The 16,999-nt window shown below is 38.6% G+C and overlaps 1 protein-coding gene across 1 annotated transcript; it reads left to right on the forward strand.

Moving 5' to 3' along the window:
• The first annotated feature begins 10,118 nt into the window (after positions 1–10,118).
• Positions 10,119–11,474, forward strand: LOC114298044 (uncharacterized). Its single transcript, XM_028242546.2, has one exon. The coding sequence runs from the start codon at positions 10,119–10,121 to the stop codon at positions 11,472–11,474; it is 1,356 nt and encodes a 451-aa protein (XP_028098347.2).
• Positions 11,475–16,999: the final 5,525 nt, after the last annotated feature.

The raw sequence follows: 16,999 nt of genomic DNA on the forward strand, positions 1-16,999 counted from the left end.
CATTTTAGTGTGTCAACCTGTTCGAAAAAAGAGTTTGTAAAGGACAAGTTTTAACAAACGGAAATTTGGCTCCCGATTCAAAACCAAGATACAGTTTTGAGTCCTGTCTTTTCCTACAAGTCATTTGTGCCTAGTTAATCATATGTGTCAAGTTTCGTTGACATCCAACGCTATTTGAGCATTTTAGTGTGTCAACCTATTCGAAAAAAGAGTTTGTAAAGGACAAGTTTTTACAAACGGAAATTTGGCTCTCGATTCAAAACCAAGATACGGTTTTGAGTCCTATCTTTTCCTACAAGTCATTTGTGCCTAGTTAATCGTATGTGTCAAGTTTCATTGACATCCAACGCTGTTTGAGAATTTTAGTGAGTCAATTGTTTCGGAAAAAGAGTTTGTAAGGAGCAAGTTTTCATAAACGGAAATTAGGCTCTAGATTCAAAATCGAGAATCGGTTTCGAGTTCTATCTTCTCCTACAAGTCATTTGTGCCTAGTTCGTTGTGTGTGTCAAGTTTCATTGACATTCAACGCCATTTGACCATTTTAGTGAGTCAACCGGTTAAGAAAAAGAGTTTCTAAAGAACAAGTTTTCATAAATAGAAATTAGGCTCTAGATTTAAAACCTGGAATCGGTTTCAAGTGCCATCTTCTCCTACAAGTCATTTGTGCCTAGTTCATGGAGAAAAGTGATGAAACAAATACCATTAAGATTTCTTCTACAATAATAAGGCTTTAATAAATTGGGATGAGTACAGTTCATTGGAACCTTTTTGGCTGAAAAAACTTTGTCATTTCACAAAACAAACCTTTAAATAAAAAAATTTCGCTGTAAAATTACTCCCACAGGCTATAGCCACAATGACAACACTAGAAAATTAATTATACATATTTAAACCATTCATTGAAGGAAATTCCCATGTCCCCTGTTTATGCTTCTATTATATCAGCCCCATCCACTAGAGATGGCAATCGGAAAGCGACTCGACGGGGACCTGATCCCCCAACCCCGAATTGAGCGGTTATTCCCCGAAAAATACCCCCGACGGGCCGGGGATGGTATTAAAAATTGAATCCCCGATGACATTCGGGTCGGGGACAGGCATATCTATTTCAGCCTCGGCCTCAATCCCTGCCCCGCTTGCCCCCGACGTGAAGTGACTATTTTGCCCCTAGCTATATATAACATGTGTGTGTGTGTGTTTTAGGGCTTTGGCTGAACAGAACACACACACAACACAAACACAAACACAAACCCAAAGTCAAAGCCAAAGCTAAAGCCAAAGCCAAAGACAAAGCCAAAGCCAAAGCCGTCCCTCCCTCACCTCACTCAAATTTCTCTCTCTTAGATTCTTATCATCATCATCTAGAACAGATCTAAACAGATCCGCCGATCGTCCATCACCACTGCCTCCGTCATCATCATCTAGATCAGATCGAAACAGATCTGAACAGATCCGCTGATCCTCCACCACCACTGCCTCTGTCGCCATGGCTTCCTCTTCGCAACACCGCCTCTGTCCGGCCTTCGCTGCAGCTCCGTTACAACACAGCTTGACAAACAGGTCTGCGGTTTTTTATTTTTATTTTTATTTTTAAGTTGTTGTTGATGATGATATATATATATATATATGCGTTTGTGTGTGTAATGAACAAGTTTAGATTTTTTTTTTATTTTTTTAAGTTGATGATGATAGATACATATATATGTGTAATGAATAATTTCAAAATTTATTTTTTATTTATTTATTTTTTTAAAGTTGTTGTTGATGATGATGATAGATTCATATATATATATATATATATATGTGCGTGTTTGTAACGAACAAAGTTAAGATTTTTTTATTTTTTTAAGTTGTTGATGATATATCTGTGTGTGCAATGAACAATTAAATTTTTTTTTTAAAGTTGATGTTGATGATGATGATAGATATATATATGTGTGTAATGTGTGTGTATATATATGTGTGCAATGAACAATCTCTGTGTGCGTGTGTAATGTGTGTGTAATATGAACAGGTTCAGATTTTTTAATTTTTTTTTTTAAAGTTGTTGATGATGATTGATGATGATGAAATATATTCAAATACAACAGATTGAAATTTTTGTTGCTGTTGTTTTTGTGTTAAAAAAAAAAAGAATAGGTCGGGGACTTTCGGGGTCGGGGAAACCCGAACCCTGATCGATGGCGGGGTCGGGGGGGGGGGGGGGGGCGCGATAGGTCCCCGTCGGGGATCGGGGCCGGGGACGGGGAATTTCTCACTATCGGGGATTGGGGGTGGGGAGTGTGGTCCCCGGCCCGCCCCGTTGCCATTCCTACCATCCACCACAAAGTACCAATTCTGGTGCATGAATCCTAACAAGACCTAGATCTGATGCCCACAACCATCATAGGAGGTATATCTTCTTAGTTTTCAAAGAAGAAAAAATCAAAAACCTTTAATGACCAAAACACCAAGCCTTTAAGGAATACTAGTATGATGCAGATTACAAAAATATTGCAACACATGGACTCAGAACTAGAATCAATGTCAATGTAGTTTAAGAGATAAACCTTTGGACAGATTTAACAGACTCGTCAAAACTCCAATGGGGGTTATAATGACGGATCTGGCATGCTTGAACTTCAACAATGCTTGAACTTTAGCAGGCTCAAAAAAGTGACACTCATTAACGATCTCAGGGCAGGCTTTGTTCTTCAATTATCTAAAAGCTGAACGTCTCTCTATTAACTCAAACTTGTTATAACATGAACCCTTAGTTTAGTATATAATGTGTGATATCCCACATTTATAGAATATGAACCTTTAGTTCAATATATAATGAACCAAGTAAATACCATAAGGAATCAAAATTGAAAACCTAGATCCAAATTTGGTATGAATTAGAATACCAAAGTCATAATTTTTAAGTCACAAATAAACCAATATGATCCAAATCTTGTGAAATTTATCTTCCTGCAGTACAGAATGGTATTCATATTAATCATTAGCAATTAAGCCTTCACTACTAATGGTGTTGTAGAGAGGAAATTTGAGAAGAATGGTGATGGTGGTTCTAGCTTTTCTAGTAGAACAAAAGGGTTTCAGAATGAGGGTTTTAGGGTTGAATTAGGTTAGTCCACAGGTAAGTAGCTAATTAGAAGAGCAAACTATGAATAATAATGAGTGATTGGGCAGCACATTTGGAAACAATTTGTTGATGGTAGATGAAGAAGATGAAGAAGGTTTACGAGCTTTCAAAAGCAACCAGCGATAGTGAAGGAATATGAGTGAGATTAGTCAAGAAATGATAGGGAGAGCTCTCGCTAGCGGTAATGGGAGATGAGTCACACCAAGATAGAGAGGGAGAGCTGCGGTAATAACAATAGGGCAGAGTCGCACGAAGCTGGAGATCGAGGGAGAGACGGTGAGAGTGAAAGGAGAAAGAAGAGAGAAGGGTTACCTAGACGCTGTAGGGGGTTCTGCCCACGCCGATCATATGTGATGTCGCTGTGAGAGAGTAAGAGCTATGAGAATGAGAATGAGTGAGGAGAGAACTAGGGTATTGGGGCATGCGGGAATGAAATTAGGGCCAATTACCTAAAAAAAAAATTAGGGCAAACTTTTTGCAATGGTTGTAAAATTCATCGCAAAACATTCCAAAACATGAAAGGAGAAAAACTTTTGTGTTAGGGTAATATATTGTTGCATATGTTGTGTCTTTTTGTGACGGTTATAGGTTATCCATCGCTAAAGTATCATTTGTTATTATCTTTTTTGGCGACCGGTTATCTCCGTCGCAAAAAATTATATTCAGTTGACGGTTTTTTTTACCGTCGTAATTTTTTTTTATTTGCGACGATTTTTAAACCATCGCAAAATGTTCCATGTCCAAAAGCTCATTTTCTTATAGTGCTAACTCTCCTCACTCTCTAGAATCCTTTCTCTAGAATATTCTAGAAAGACCTAGAGAAATCCGAAAGATTCTAGAACATCCTAGAAGGTTTTGGAACATTGGAGAAGTTTGGAGGAATCTAGAAAGTTCCGGAAGGTTCTAGAATATTTTAGAGAAGTATAGAAAGCTCCAATATGTACTAGAGTAATCTAGATTGTTGTAGAGTGTAGTGAAACTATGAATGTATTCTAGAAAGTTCTTCAACTAGTATAAATATGAGATGAGTGGATGTACTAGGTATTGGACAATTGAGTGAAAGAAGAGTGAGTCCAAAGTGAGTGGTCAAGTACTACAAGAGTGATCTAGTGTGAGATGTCTCAAGGTCTTGTGTGAGGAAGACACAAAGTGTGAGTGCTTGAATGTATGTGTGAGTGAATAAGTGAAGTGTATTAGTGTGTGATTGTATACAAATGTTTTGTGTACTAGAGTGTTATCAATAAAGGTTGTATTTCTGAGTCCACCAATGTGCCAAACTCAACATGGACATTGTTTCTTGGGGTGCCCACACAGATTGAGTTTTTTTTTTAAATATTCTAAAAAAAAAAAAATTTAGAGAATTGACCCACTTTTCAAACTATTTGAGAAACTAACCTGCTTTTTGAAATCGCATTTTGAAATCACATGTTGAAAATGCAATTTTATGATGACGTGCGCTTTTTGAAATTGTACGTTGAAAATGCAATATATGTTAATGAAGTCCACGTTTGAAATCGCATGTTGAAAATGCGATTTCAAAAAGCAGGTTAGTTTCTCAAATAGTTTGAAAAGTGGGGCAATTCTCTAAATTATCTTTTTTAAAGAATATTTTTAACAAAAAAAGACTCGATCCATGTGGGCACCCCTAGAAACAATGTCCATGTTGAGTTTGGCACATTGGTGGATTCAGAAATATAACATTTATTGATAACACTCTAGTATACAAAACACTTGTATACAATCACACACTAATACACTTCACTTATCCACTCATACATACATTCAACCACTCACACTTTGTGTCTTCCTCACACAAAAACTTGAAATTGCATGTTGAAAATGCGATTTCAAAAAGTATGTTAGTGTCCTAAATAGTTTGAAAAATGAGTCAATTCTCTAAATTAATTTTTTTAAGAATATTAAAATAAAAAAACTCTACATGGATCACGTGGGTAGTTTGCTGGGCTTAGTGGTTTGTTAGTTTTAGTTTTTTGAATTGTTGTTTCATCTTTGAGTAGGGGTGGGCGCGGATTGGTTACGGCCACGAAACCTCCAATTCGCCATCCGCCATCCGTCTGCTCGATTGGCGGATTGGAGAAAATAAATCTGTATACGTCCGCAAATCCGGCGGATGCGGATTGGCGGATTAGCGAATTGATGCGAATCAGTTTAGCGATTTAAAATTTTACAAATTTTCAACATAATTTAATATCTGCACTTCCTAAAAAAAAAAAAAAACCCCACAAACATGTGTGTGCATGTGACGCCCCGAATCTACACTATTGGTTGCAGTTAAGGGAGAGTCACTAATGAGTCCTATGGTCAATAACCAAGTAAGATCCCAGATCGTCGGAGGAGTCAAATTAGCCTCCCTTCTAAGTCCGGCTTTCTTAGGCAGCGCACTACCCTTTTGACAGATCTTAAAAGGTATTGACCCAAGGTCTCATAAGCAACGATAAGGTTCATACATATAAATATATAGAACATAAGTACATAACAACCTCGAATATTCTTAATTCCAAAGGCTTGTTCCATTACATTACATCCCAAAAGGAAAATTTAAACCTTCACATGAGCCTTACAAAATATCAAAAGGGATTTCTAACTTTGCTAAGATGGCCAAAAGTCTTGGAAGGTTTCAAGCTCGTCGTCTCCAGCTATAAACTCCTCTTCGGCACCTGGCATGACACGCCGTGAGCTTTGAATGCCCGGTAAACACACACACACCCCATCCATTTTTCCCAGTCCAATACACAATCACAAATATAACATCAAATAGTAAAGCATGATACTCAACCAAATAAACAAAGGGTTACAAGTTAGATGTTAGTAAACTATAAATCCCCCAAAGAGATTCAGTCCTCCCAACCACAAGAATTGGACACCAGACTATTCGGAACTCCCCCTTTTGCTGCTTTGTTGCAGAACTAACCTCGGATGCCTACCAATGGTTATATACCGCGTAGCGCCAACCGCAGGGCCTCAAAAGGGATAGCGAAAAGAAAAAGTTTTATCTCCTGAATCCGACCTCATCCTTCCAGAAAAAGTTTTATCATCCTGAATGTCCCATCCAGACCCAACCTTATCTCGCCATTCAAATTGTCGCAAGGAGTCCGAATACGTCCGTTCCATTCCAGGGTTTACGCGACAACTGCTTGCGCAAGACTTTAACTTTCAAATAGGGAACGCATCCCAAAAATCCATATGTCACATATTCTCATCTTTTCATTACTCAAGTGCTCGAAAACCCAATACCCTTCCAATTAGGTTTCCCGTTGAAGTTAAATGTTTTACATCGAGGTTAGTCTAATTGATAAGACAATAATATCCACATAAGCATGCATCCTTAAGACGAGGAAGATAAATAATATAACCATAACACATATAATATCATGCCAAGATATGCTCATAAGTAAGTAGGCAATTTCATGAATTCAAGGGCATAAAACATCCATGCACAACACAGTTTCCAGATTCAACATCACATAAAGATTAAAATGAAAGGACTATTTTAGATCTTCCACCGGACTTGGTCTTCCTATAGTTCGTAGAGAATTTGATCTAGTTTCTAGAACATTTTTCGAAAATGGGATTGATTTTCCAGATTTTAAGTTATTTAGAAAATACTCCAGCGCTGTCCAGAATCTGTCCAGATCCGTTGACCGTTACGAAAATTTGATTTTCTTGCAAACCGCTTAATGTATTTCGATGAAACTAATTTTAGTTGAAGGATAACTCCTTAAGGAAGGTTTTGACATGAAATAGAGGTCTAGAATAATTTTATACATTTTTCTAGAATTTCTGAAAGTGGGCTGCAAAAACAGATTCTAAGGTGCAATGTCCAAAACAAGAAGATTTATGAGAAAAAGGGTTCCACCGAGGGAAAGTTTTCGTTTCTTTTGTGAAGAAAACATGCTAACTAACATATATTTAACTCAGAAAGTTTTCTTGAAGGTGTGCCTTTGGGAAGTTTGAGAGATTGGTATAAAAAGATGGTTTTGTGCCAAAATGGGAAAAATACAAGAGAGATGGAATTAATACTCAACTTTTAGCATTTTTAACACAAGTAAATCATCAATAGCAGATCTGAAAATATTATTTAGAACCCTTAGAACGTGTATTTGAAAAAGGAAAATGAAAGAGAAGGTTGTGTTGTGGCTTACCTACAAAGCTTTGCACAAGAAGCTCTCTTTGTAATAACCCGACCCTCGTACACGTTCCTTGTTATATTTTCGGATCCTATTTTGTGATTTAGGATGCTTACTGTGTAATTCCATGAGGAATTAGGGATAAGAAAGTTAACTCCATGTTTAAAGCATATGTTTAAGAATGTCTATCTGTTCAATAAGGAAAGTATCTGTTACATGAGAAAGCTTAGATCAGAAATTGAAAGCCTTAAAGGCTTAATTATCTGAAACTGACTTCACATATATAATCAGCGTAATTTTTAAGTAATATTAAGCATTTTTGGGAAATTTCAATTTCGGATGTTTAAACGATTGACTTTTGTCTTATTAGCCATATATACATGTGTGTTCTTTGAGCTTTGAACATAGTTCAACACATTTCATGAAAAAGGATGGTGAGAGTAAGGGTAGAGAGAAATTTGAAGGGAGTTTCACTAAAGGCTAGAGATTGAATAATCTAGAGAGACTTTGGGAGATCTCAACTCAAGGTAAGTTTGTCTACCTCTTATAATACCTCTCTTGAATTTGAGGATGATACAACCATGATAATTGAACCCAAGGTGTAATTGAATCATGTTTTATCCATTGGATGAGCTTGAACTAAGTTGCTTATGTATGTATGTGGAGAATTTAGCTTGATTTCTTTCTTTCTCATGAAAGATCATGAAGAACTCACCCTATAGATATATGTTGATGCAATATATGTGATGTTGGTGCAAAAAGGGGAAATTTGATCATAGTTAAGAATTCAAGAATTAGTGTTATCTACTTTAATGTATGTATTTGAAGCCTTTGTAATATGAATTTTAGGTTATGTATTGTCAACTAAAAATGTTAAAATAAGCCTTGTGAGGATGTACCAAAAGATGGGATTTTGTAAGAAATTTTCGGACAATTTTGAGCAGAATCGCCGCACGTGCGGGAGTCATGGCTGCACGTGCGGGAAGTGCTGCCGCACGTGCGGGAGTCATGGCCGCACGTGCGGGAAATGGTGAAAAACAGGGGCTTGGCCACTGTCTAAAAGGCACGTGCGGGGCATTTTGCCGCACGTGCGGGGCTCATAGCCGCACGTGCGACCCATGCTGAAAAATGTGGGTCGCTCCGTTTTGCGTGTAGAACCCTCTAATGTTGTCGGACTATGTATTTGATGCCTTTTTAATATGTATAAATTCCTTTGAAATAAAACGAAACAGAAAGTAACCTGATATGAAAAAGAAACTAAACTCTAAAGGTTGAATGTGTGCAGGGCACACTCCGGGAGGAACAAGTTCATCATCACAACACTGTGAGTAGTAATATCATTATCCGCTTTACATATGGCTAATGATTTTCATTAGCATTTCGTTTCCGCAACTATGTTAATGTTTCAAGTATGCAACTATGCTCATCTTTCAAGTGTGTATGTTAGTGTTCAAGTATGTTCCAAGTATGTAAAGAAAGAAATGGGAAGGATAAAATACCTTCCTTCTATAAGACTCTGGGCCTACGGCCATTCAATGTAAGTTGTTATGATACGAAACAAAGTGCTACACGGAACTAAGTGCTACGACGTGAGCCACCTCTAGAATCCGTGTGAGACACCTCTTGAGTTCGCATAAGTATGTTTAAGGGCCTTGCGCCACTCTATTTAAGGGCCTTGTGCCATCATGCTTAAGGGCCTTGTGCCATCATGTTTAAGGGCCTTGTGCCACCATGTTCAAGGGCTTCAAGCCATTATGATTCAAGAATGTAATGTGTTAAGCTGTTATGTTCAAGATTAGGCCTAAGGCCGTTATAACATGAATACAGAATCAGGCTAACTTTGTAATCTTTGTATTCTCATATGTATTGATATACGTCTTGTTTCAAGTTGAGCATCATTTCATTTTTGTATTACTATTCACTGAGCCTGGCTCACTTTCTGTTATGTCTGTTTCTGTAGGCAACCAACCAGGTGGTCAATCCTAACCCATGACGCCCTGTTTCTTTTGTCAACCTTCATGCATCCAAGCACTCACGAAGCCACTTGTTTTGGGAAGTTTATTAAGATAATTAGCTCACTTCTTGGCTATCCTTCCAAGGTTGAATGTATATAACTTCAACAGTGTTTTTTTTTTTTATTTACGCCCGACTACAGGGCTGGGTCTGTATGTGTGCTTGTGCATAAGTACTGCTTAGGAATATTTTTGGATTCTATCAACCTGTTGTGGTGTATGTAATGTATAAGATCCTGGCATATTAGAAATAGCTCAATGGAGTTTGTTTGGTTTTATAATCTTCTAATATTTTGTGCTTCCGTCAAGGCCCCATATGCTATATATATACCAGGTTATATGTCTGGTTTTGAATGGGTCATGCCCGAACTTTTAGGGGCAAGTTCGGGGTGTGACAAGTGGTATCAGAGCATGAGTTGCTATCTCACACACGGATCCATTGAGCTTTAGGATGTTTAGAAAAGCTTTAGGCATCTTGCATGACATTCTGAAAGTATATGAAAGAGCGATGGCAGCGTTAAGTTTACTCTGATAATGCTAACACTTTTGAAATATGTCTATTATGTATAAATGATTATTGTGTAGGCAATGGTGAGGACAAGGACAGAAGATACAGAAGATGCTACTTCTGCACGGCTGGATAGAATGGAGAGAATGATTATGGAAATGGCGGAGACCCTACGGCAACAACAACAACAACCACAACAACCACCCCCACCACTGGTACCTCCACCGGCAGTACAAGATTTCCATGCTGAAGACCGGACTATCACCCTTACTAAGGAGTTTAAAAAGATGAAACCGCCATCCTTTAAAGGAGGAATAGAACCAATGAAAGCTGAAGCATGGGTGTTGGGAATAGAGAAGTTATTTGAGGTCTTTCCCTGCACAGAAGCTCAGAAGGTGCAATTGGCTGCCTTTACTCTTGAGGATGAGGCACGCAGATGGTGGATGCTTACGAGAACTGTACACCAAGGGTTGACGTGGGACAGATTCTTGGAATTGTTTTATGACAAGTACTTCCCTCAAAGCATGCGGGATAAGAAGGTAACGGAATTCAAAACTCTCAGGCAAGGGAACAAAACCGTCGCTGAATACGAAGCCCAATTTACAGAATTAGCTCGGTTTGCACCCCATATGGTGGATACGGATTATAAGAAGGCGCGTAAATTTGAAGGGGGATTACGGAGCGCTATCCTGGATATGGTTAACATGTTGAAGTTATCTACTTACGTTGATGTGTTGGAAAGAGCCGTTATAGCGGAAGGGAATCTCGCTACTCAGAGCCGAATTTCGGAATGGAAAGGGAAGAGGCAAAATCCTCAATGGTCGAAGGGATCACCTACTCCACCAAACAAGAAGCAGATTTTAGGGAGTTCAAATACTTCTACCCTTAGTCAGGATTCAATACCAACTTGCCCGGAATGTAGGAAGAAGCATCGCGGAACGTGCTATCGGAAGTCTGGAGCCTGTTTTCAGTGTAGTAAGACGGGTCATTTGATCAAGGATTGCCCTCAAGGGAATCAACAAAGTAATAACAGAACCACTACAAGTTCAGCGGGGTCTGCACCAACTTCTAACACCAAGACAACTGCTAAACCCACTAATAATAAAGACACTGCAAGACAAGGCAGGGTGTTCGCATTGGTTCCGGGAGATGTGCAAAATGCGGCAACGGTGGTGTCAGGTACATTTATCGTTCACGGTCATTTCGCTCACGTATTATTTGATTCTGGCTCCACCCACTCTTTTGTGTCGAAACTATTTGCTCCTAATTTAGATAAAACTGAAGAAAAGCTGTCTTATATGTTGTGTGTGTCTTCACCTCTGGGAGGCCCTATGATTTGTACTTCTATCTATGTTGCTTGTGAACTCCAACTTGGGGATATCCGGGTATATGTCAATCCGTTGCCTCTTGATATGGCCTATTTTGATATTATTCTGGGAATGGACTGGTTGGGTGAATATGGTGCAACTATAGATTGCTTGACTAAACAAATCTGTTTCCACCCTCCGGGGCAATCAGGGTCTACCTTTCAGGGACATGGAGTGACTTCACCACCTTATTTAATTTCCGCAGCAAGGGCTTGTAAATTAATTCAGAAAGGGTGTCAGGGGTATTTATGCAGTGTTCTAGAGAGACAAGCCGGAGAATGGAAATACCGACATGATCCCAGTTGTCTGTGAATTTCCGGACGTCTTTGCAGAAGAATTACCAGGATAGTTAATAGACCGTGAAATTGAGTTTACAATTGAAGTAGCACCGGGAACTCAACCCATTTCTAAGACTCCGTATAGAATGTCGCCAGTTGAAATGAAAGAATTGAAAATGCAGTTGCAAGATTTATTGGACAAGGGATTTATCCGCCCGAGTGTATCTCCGTGGGGTGCGCCAGTTTTGTTTGTGAAGAAGAAGGATGGAACACTCCGGTTTTGTATTGATTACAGAGAACTTAACAAGGTCACAATCAAGAATAAGTATCCATTGCCAAGAATCGATGACCTATTTGATCAGCTTCGAGGGGGCACAGGTCTTTTCTAAGATTGATCTACGGTCTGGATACCACCAATTAAAAGTCAAGGCTGATGATGTTGAGAAGACAGCCTTTCGAACCCGGTACGGTCACTATGAATTTTTGGTTATGCCCTTTGGAGTTACTAACGCCCCAGCAGCCTTTATGGATTTGATGAACCGCGTTTTTAAGTCCTATCTGGATGAATTTGTGGTGGTCTTTATTGATGATATCCTCATTTATTCAAAGAATGTGGAGGCTCATGAGACCCACCTTTGCTTAATTCTTCAAACCCTTCGGGAAAGGAAATTGTATGCAAAGCTAAAGAAATGTGAATTTTGGCTACTCGAGGTGGCATTTTTGGGACATATTATCACAAAGGAAGGAGTTTCTGTTGATCCACACAAGATTGAGGCGATTGTGAAATGGCCGACTCCTACCATTAGCTGGTTATTACAGGAGATTCGTTCAAGATTTTTCTAAAATTGCTTGGCCACTTACACAATTGACTCGAAAGGGAGTTGCATTTGAATGGTCAAAAGAGCGGGAATTTGCTTTCCAGGAATTAAAGATGAAATTAACCACAGCTCCAGTTTTGGCTTTACCGTCTGGCACCGAAGGGTTTGTAATTTACAGTGATGCATCCCATAAAGGATTAGGGTGTGTGCTTATGCAAGGTGGAAGGGTCATTGCCTATGCTTCACGACAGCTTAAACCCCATGAAAAGAGTTATCCCACGCATGATCTTGAGCTCGCGGCGGTGGTTTTTGCTTTAAAGATATGGCGGCACTATTTGTATGGTACTACCTGTGAAGTTTACACCGACCACAAAAGCCTTAAGTATCTTTTTACCCAGAAGGAGTTGAACATGCGACAGCGTCGGTGGTTAGAGTTAATTAAAGACTATGATTTACAGATCCATTATCATCCCGGTAAGGCCAACACAGTTGCGGATGCTCTTAGTCGGAAAAATATGGGAGATTTGGCCAACCTGTTTACGGAGCAAAGGGAATTGGTGGATGAATTGGATAAAATGAGGGTGGAATTTAAGATACCTGGACAGGAAATGGTACTGGCAGCAGTAATGGCTCAACCGACTTTACTTGAAGAGATCAAGTCACATCAAATGGAGGATGACGTTCTAAAGAAGGTATGTGATGAGTTAGAGACCAAACCACAATCGGGGTTCAGTTTAGTGGATTCGGTACTCAAATTTCAAAACCGAGTATGTGTCCCCAATGTGTTGGAACTTAAACAAAAATTGATGGAAGAAGCACACGCCTCAAGATTTTCCATGCATCCGGGAAGTACGAAAATGTACCGGGATTTGAAACAAAATTTCTGGTGGCCAACCATGAAAAAGGAGATTGCAGACTTCGTCTCTAAGTGTTTGCAGTGTCAGCAAGTAAAAGCGGAGCACCAAAGACCAGCAGGATTATTACAACCCCTTCCAATCCCAGAATGGAAATGGGAACATTTAACCATGGATTTCGTTGTGGGATTACCGCGGACACCTCGGGGTATGAATTCTATATGGGTCATTGTCGACCGATTGACTAAGTCTGCCCACTTTCTGCCAGTGAAGACTCAGTACAATGCAGATAAACTGGCGGTCATTTATGTGAATGAAATTGTAAGACTGCATGGTGTACCGGTCTCAATTATATCGGATAGGGATCCGAAGTTTGTTTCCAGATTCTGGCAAAGCTTACAAGAAGCCATGGGTACAGAATTAAAGTTCAGCACGACTTTTCATCCTCAAACTGACGGTCAATCCGAGAGAACAATACAAACTCTGGAAGATATGCTCCGGATGTGTGTGCTAGAGTTTCAAGAAAGTTGGGAAACCCATCTCTTTCTTGCTCTCCTCCCTCTCTCTAACCTAATGTGTGTATGTGGGTGTGGTGTTTGTGCTTTGCCAAGATAGGGGAGGTTGATATTTATAGACAATTCTTGATGTAAAATGTCCTAAAAGCCCACTAGTTGAAAATGGATGGAAAGTTTAGGATTTGTTTGAAGTGTTAAAGGAAAAGGGATGGTTTGGGAGGCTTACTCAACGATTTGGCAAGATTTAGTTAAAATAGAACTAGTTTAGGAATTAGCATCCTAGGTCTAGGGTACTAGGTGGTGTTTCTTTCTAGAATTTCATGATGATATATCTTGAAAGTTGTCTCTTCACGTCTCCCTATGGTGGTTGGCCCTTGGGAAGGGTGATGGGGTTATTATTTTAATCATTTTAGGTATTAGGGGCACAGTTCTCAATGTATGCATATATATATATAGATTTCAATTGATTGATGGTACTAATAGTATTAGGGTACATGTACTATTTTTGGGGTAATTCTTAATAAAAGAAATGAGGACTTGGAATTAAACTCATGTATTGGAACCTTATTTATGTATTTAATTATGATCTAGTTAGGTTTAGGGCTAATTTAAATACTCATAGCAAATCTTTATTGGTACCAAAATCATTATTGCTCCAAGATTCAAGGGATTTGTTTGTACTAAAGTATAATGATGACGGCTAGTCATGTCCTCGAGATTTGGGGAGATTTTCCTATTTATTTTGTGTACAAATCTTGGAAATTGTAAAACATAGTGTTAAAAAAAGATTTTAGGGTACAAGTGTATATATAAATATATAATGATACTTGTTTGAGGTCAATTTGTGATTTAATAAAAATGTGAGGGCTTGGGCTATAAATTAGTGTTTAGGAAAAATAATTCGGTTTGTATTATCTTGTATTGAATTTAAAGGTAAATAACTGAATGAAAACTTGTAAAAATCGGAAGTTAGGGTTTAGAGCAATTAATCTAAAATTTGAGAGTTAAATAATTAATATTAGAGTGTTATGATTCTAAGCTTCCAGGGTCGATTTGGGTTTGTGTGGGTTCGTCCGTGATATGTTTTCGGTTCTAAGGTTTAATTTGCGAGCAATCAACGAATTAAAGGCTTTGTTATAGTAACTCAAAATTTTGGGACCTAATAAGGTTTACAAAAGTTAGGGGTCTCACAACCTATCCCCCTTAAAATAAATTTCGTCCTCGAAATTTCAAACATTCTTCATTTCTCAAATGTTGTGGGCAATTAGCCGGATCATCTTCTCCTCTTAAGTTCTTCTTCCTTTGCCCAAGCCATCATTGGTCTCGTTCTAATAATAGCGTTTTGAATCAAATTCCATCCCAATTAATGACGTTATGAGATAAGATAACCTCCCGCGTTTCTTGAACTGTTCAGTATATAGGTAATGACACCGTTGCTCCAGTGTGGGGGCTTGTACTGCCAATTTCCCGATGTGGCGATCTACACTTTCCATTGTGTTTGTTTATTTGTTGAATCATTAATCTATCCCCCTTAAAATAATAAAAGCATTCTGTTGGCTCATCTCTTTTTTTGGTAATTTAATAATAGCTAAGGTACACGTAACAATTCTATTTTTAAGATGAGGTCAGAGTAGGGTATCTTCATGTCTTAGGAATTGAAAATTAATCATACAAACATTTCCTAGTTGCATCTTCCCCTTTCCCTTTAAATAGTCATCCTTGACTTCCTTTTGTATAATTGTTGTCCCTTTCTATCTTGGAGTATGTTGTTGTATTCTTCTGGTTGTTCCTTTTTGGTTTCTCATGACGTTGGGTTTCCTTTCCACAACCTCCAAATCCTATTGGATTCTACCTCCTCTCATTCTGAAGTTATTTCCACAAAGATGGTAAGACTCCTCCAAAATTTGATTCTTGATAGGGTTTGGGATTTCAGCCACGGTTACTAGTCCATTCTTAAGGTTTCAATTTCCTGGTACTGCATTCCTATTGTTGCTTGTGAGCTCGTGTTATTACTTGTCTCGAAGTATGGTCCACCATTTGTCATTCTTTGAATGAGGTGAGGCGTAAGTCAAATTCTAACTACAGAGGCAATTCCTTATGGATAAGCAACTAACCTTAAGTTAGAGTTACAGCATAACTTCACGTATAAATAATAATTACAAGATTCCCGAAATTGGATCGAAGTGAAGATGAAGAATATGAAGCAGTTATGGTGATAATATTAGGATTTACTGAAATATGGATGAATGGTATGATGTTATGGTTTCGAACTTCAATGTGATCAAGGTTATAGAGGTAGTGACTAAACTAGATATTTAACTTGAAACTGCGTTGGCCATCCGCGTTTCAAACTGAACATCCAAGATTCGTCACTGAGTAAAGAAAATGGAATTATTTACAAGAAGACTTGGGCTAAATAAAATAATCAAAGGTCAAAGGAGGTCAAATTTACAAATAGTAGTGTATAAAACAGGACCAGATGGACAAGACTTAATCTTGGAAAATGATGACATCGAATAAAGGTTACGAATACAAGATGAGGGTACGACGATCGATAGAAGATGCGTAGAACTAATAGTACCCCTACTGCCCGATGTGAGGCCATACTCAAAGTTAAAATCATTTCACGATCCTGAAGTAGGTCCTCATGAGTTGATCTTGGCATGCCCAAAATTCGAAGAAATTTCCTAAGATAGGTCAAGAAAGATTCTAACATAGTCAGGGCAAGGTAGTCTTTAATCGCAGGTCGAAACGCGTGGGTAAGGGTTGAACCTAGGCTCTGATACCATATTGTGACGCCCCGAATCTACACTATTGGTTGCAGTTAAGGGAGAGTCACTAATGAGTCCTATGGTCAATAACCAAGTAAGATCCCAGATCGCCGGAGGAGTCAAATTAGCCTCCCTTCAAAGTCCGGCTTTCTTAGGCAGCGTACTACCCTTTTGACAGATCTTAAAAGGTATTGACCCAAGGTCTCATAAGCAACGATAAGGTTCATACATATAAATATATAGAACATAAGTACATAACAATCTCGAATATTCTTAATTCCAAAGGCTTGTTCCATTACATTACATCCCAAAAGGAAAATTTAAACCTTCACATGAGCCTTACAAAATATCAAAAGGGATTTCTAACTTTGCTAAGATGGCCAAAAGTCTTGGAAGGTTTCAAGCTCGTCGTCTCCAGCTATAAACTCCTATTCGGCACCTGGCATGACACGCCGTGAGCTTTGAATGCCCAGTAAACACACACACACCCCATCCCTTTTTCCCAGTCCAATACACAATCACAAATATAACATCAAATAGTAAAGCATGATACTCAACCAAATAAACAAAGGGTTACAAGTTAGATGTTAGTAAACTATAA

This window comes from Camellia sinensis, chromosome 3 (genome assembly GCF_055761805.1).
Source record: "Camellia sinensis isolate YWXY chromosome 3, ASM5576180v1, whole genome shotgun sequence".
Taxonomy (NCBI): Eukaryota; Viridiplantae; Streptophyta; class Magnoliopsida; order Ericales; family Theaceae; genus Camellia; species Camellia sinensis.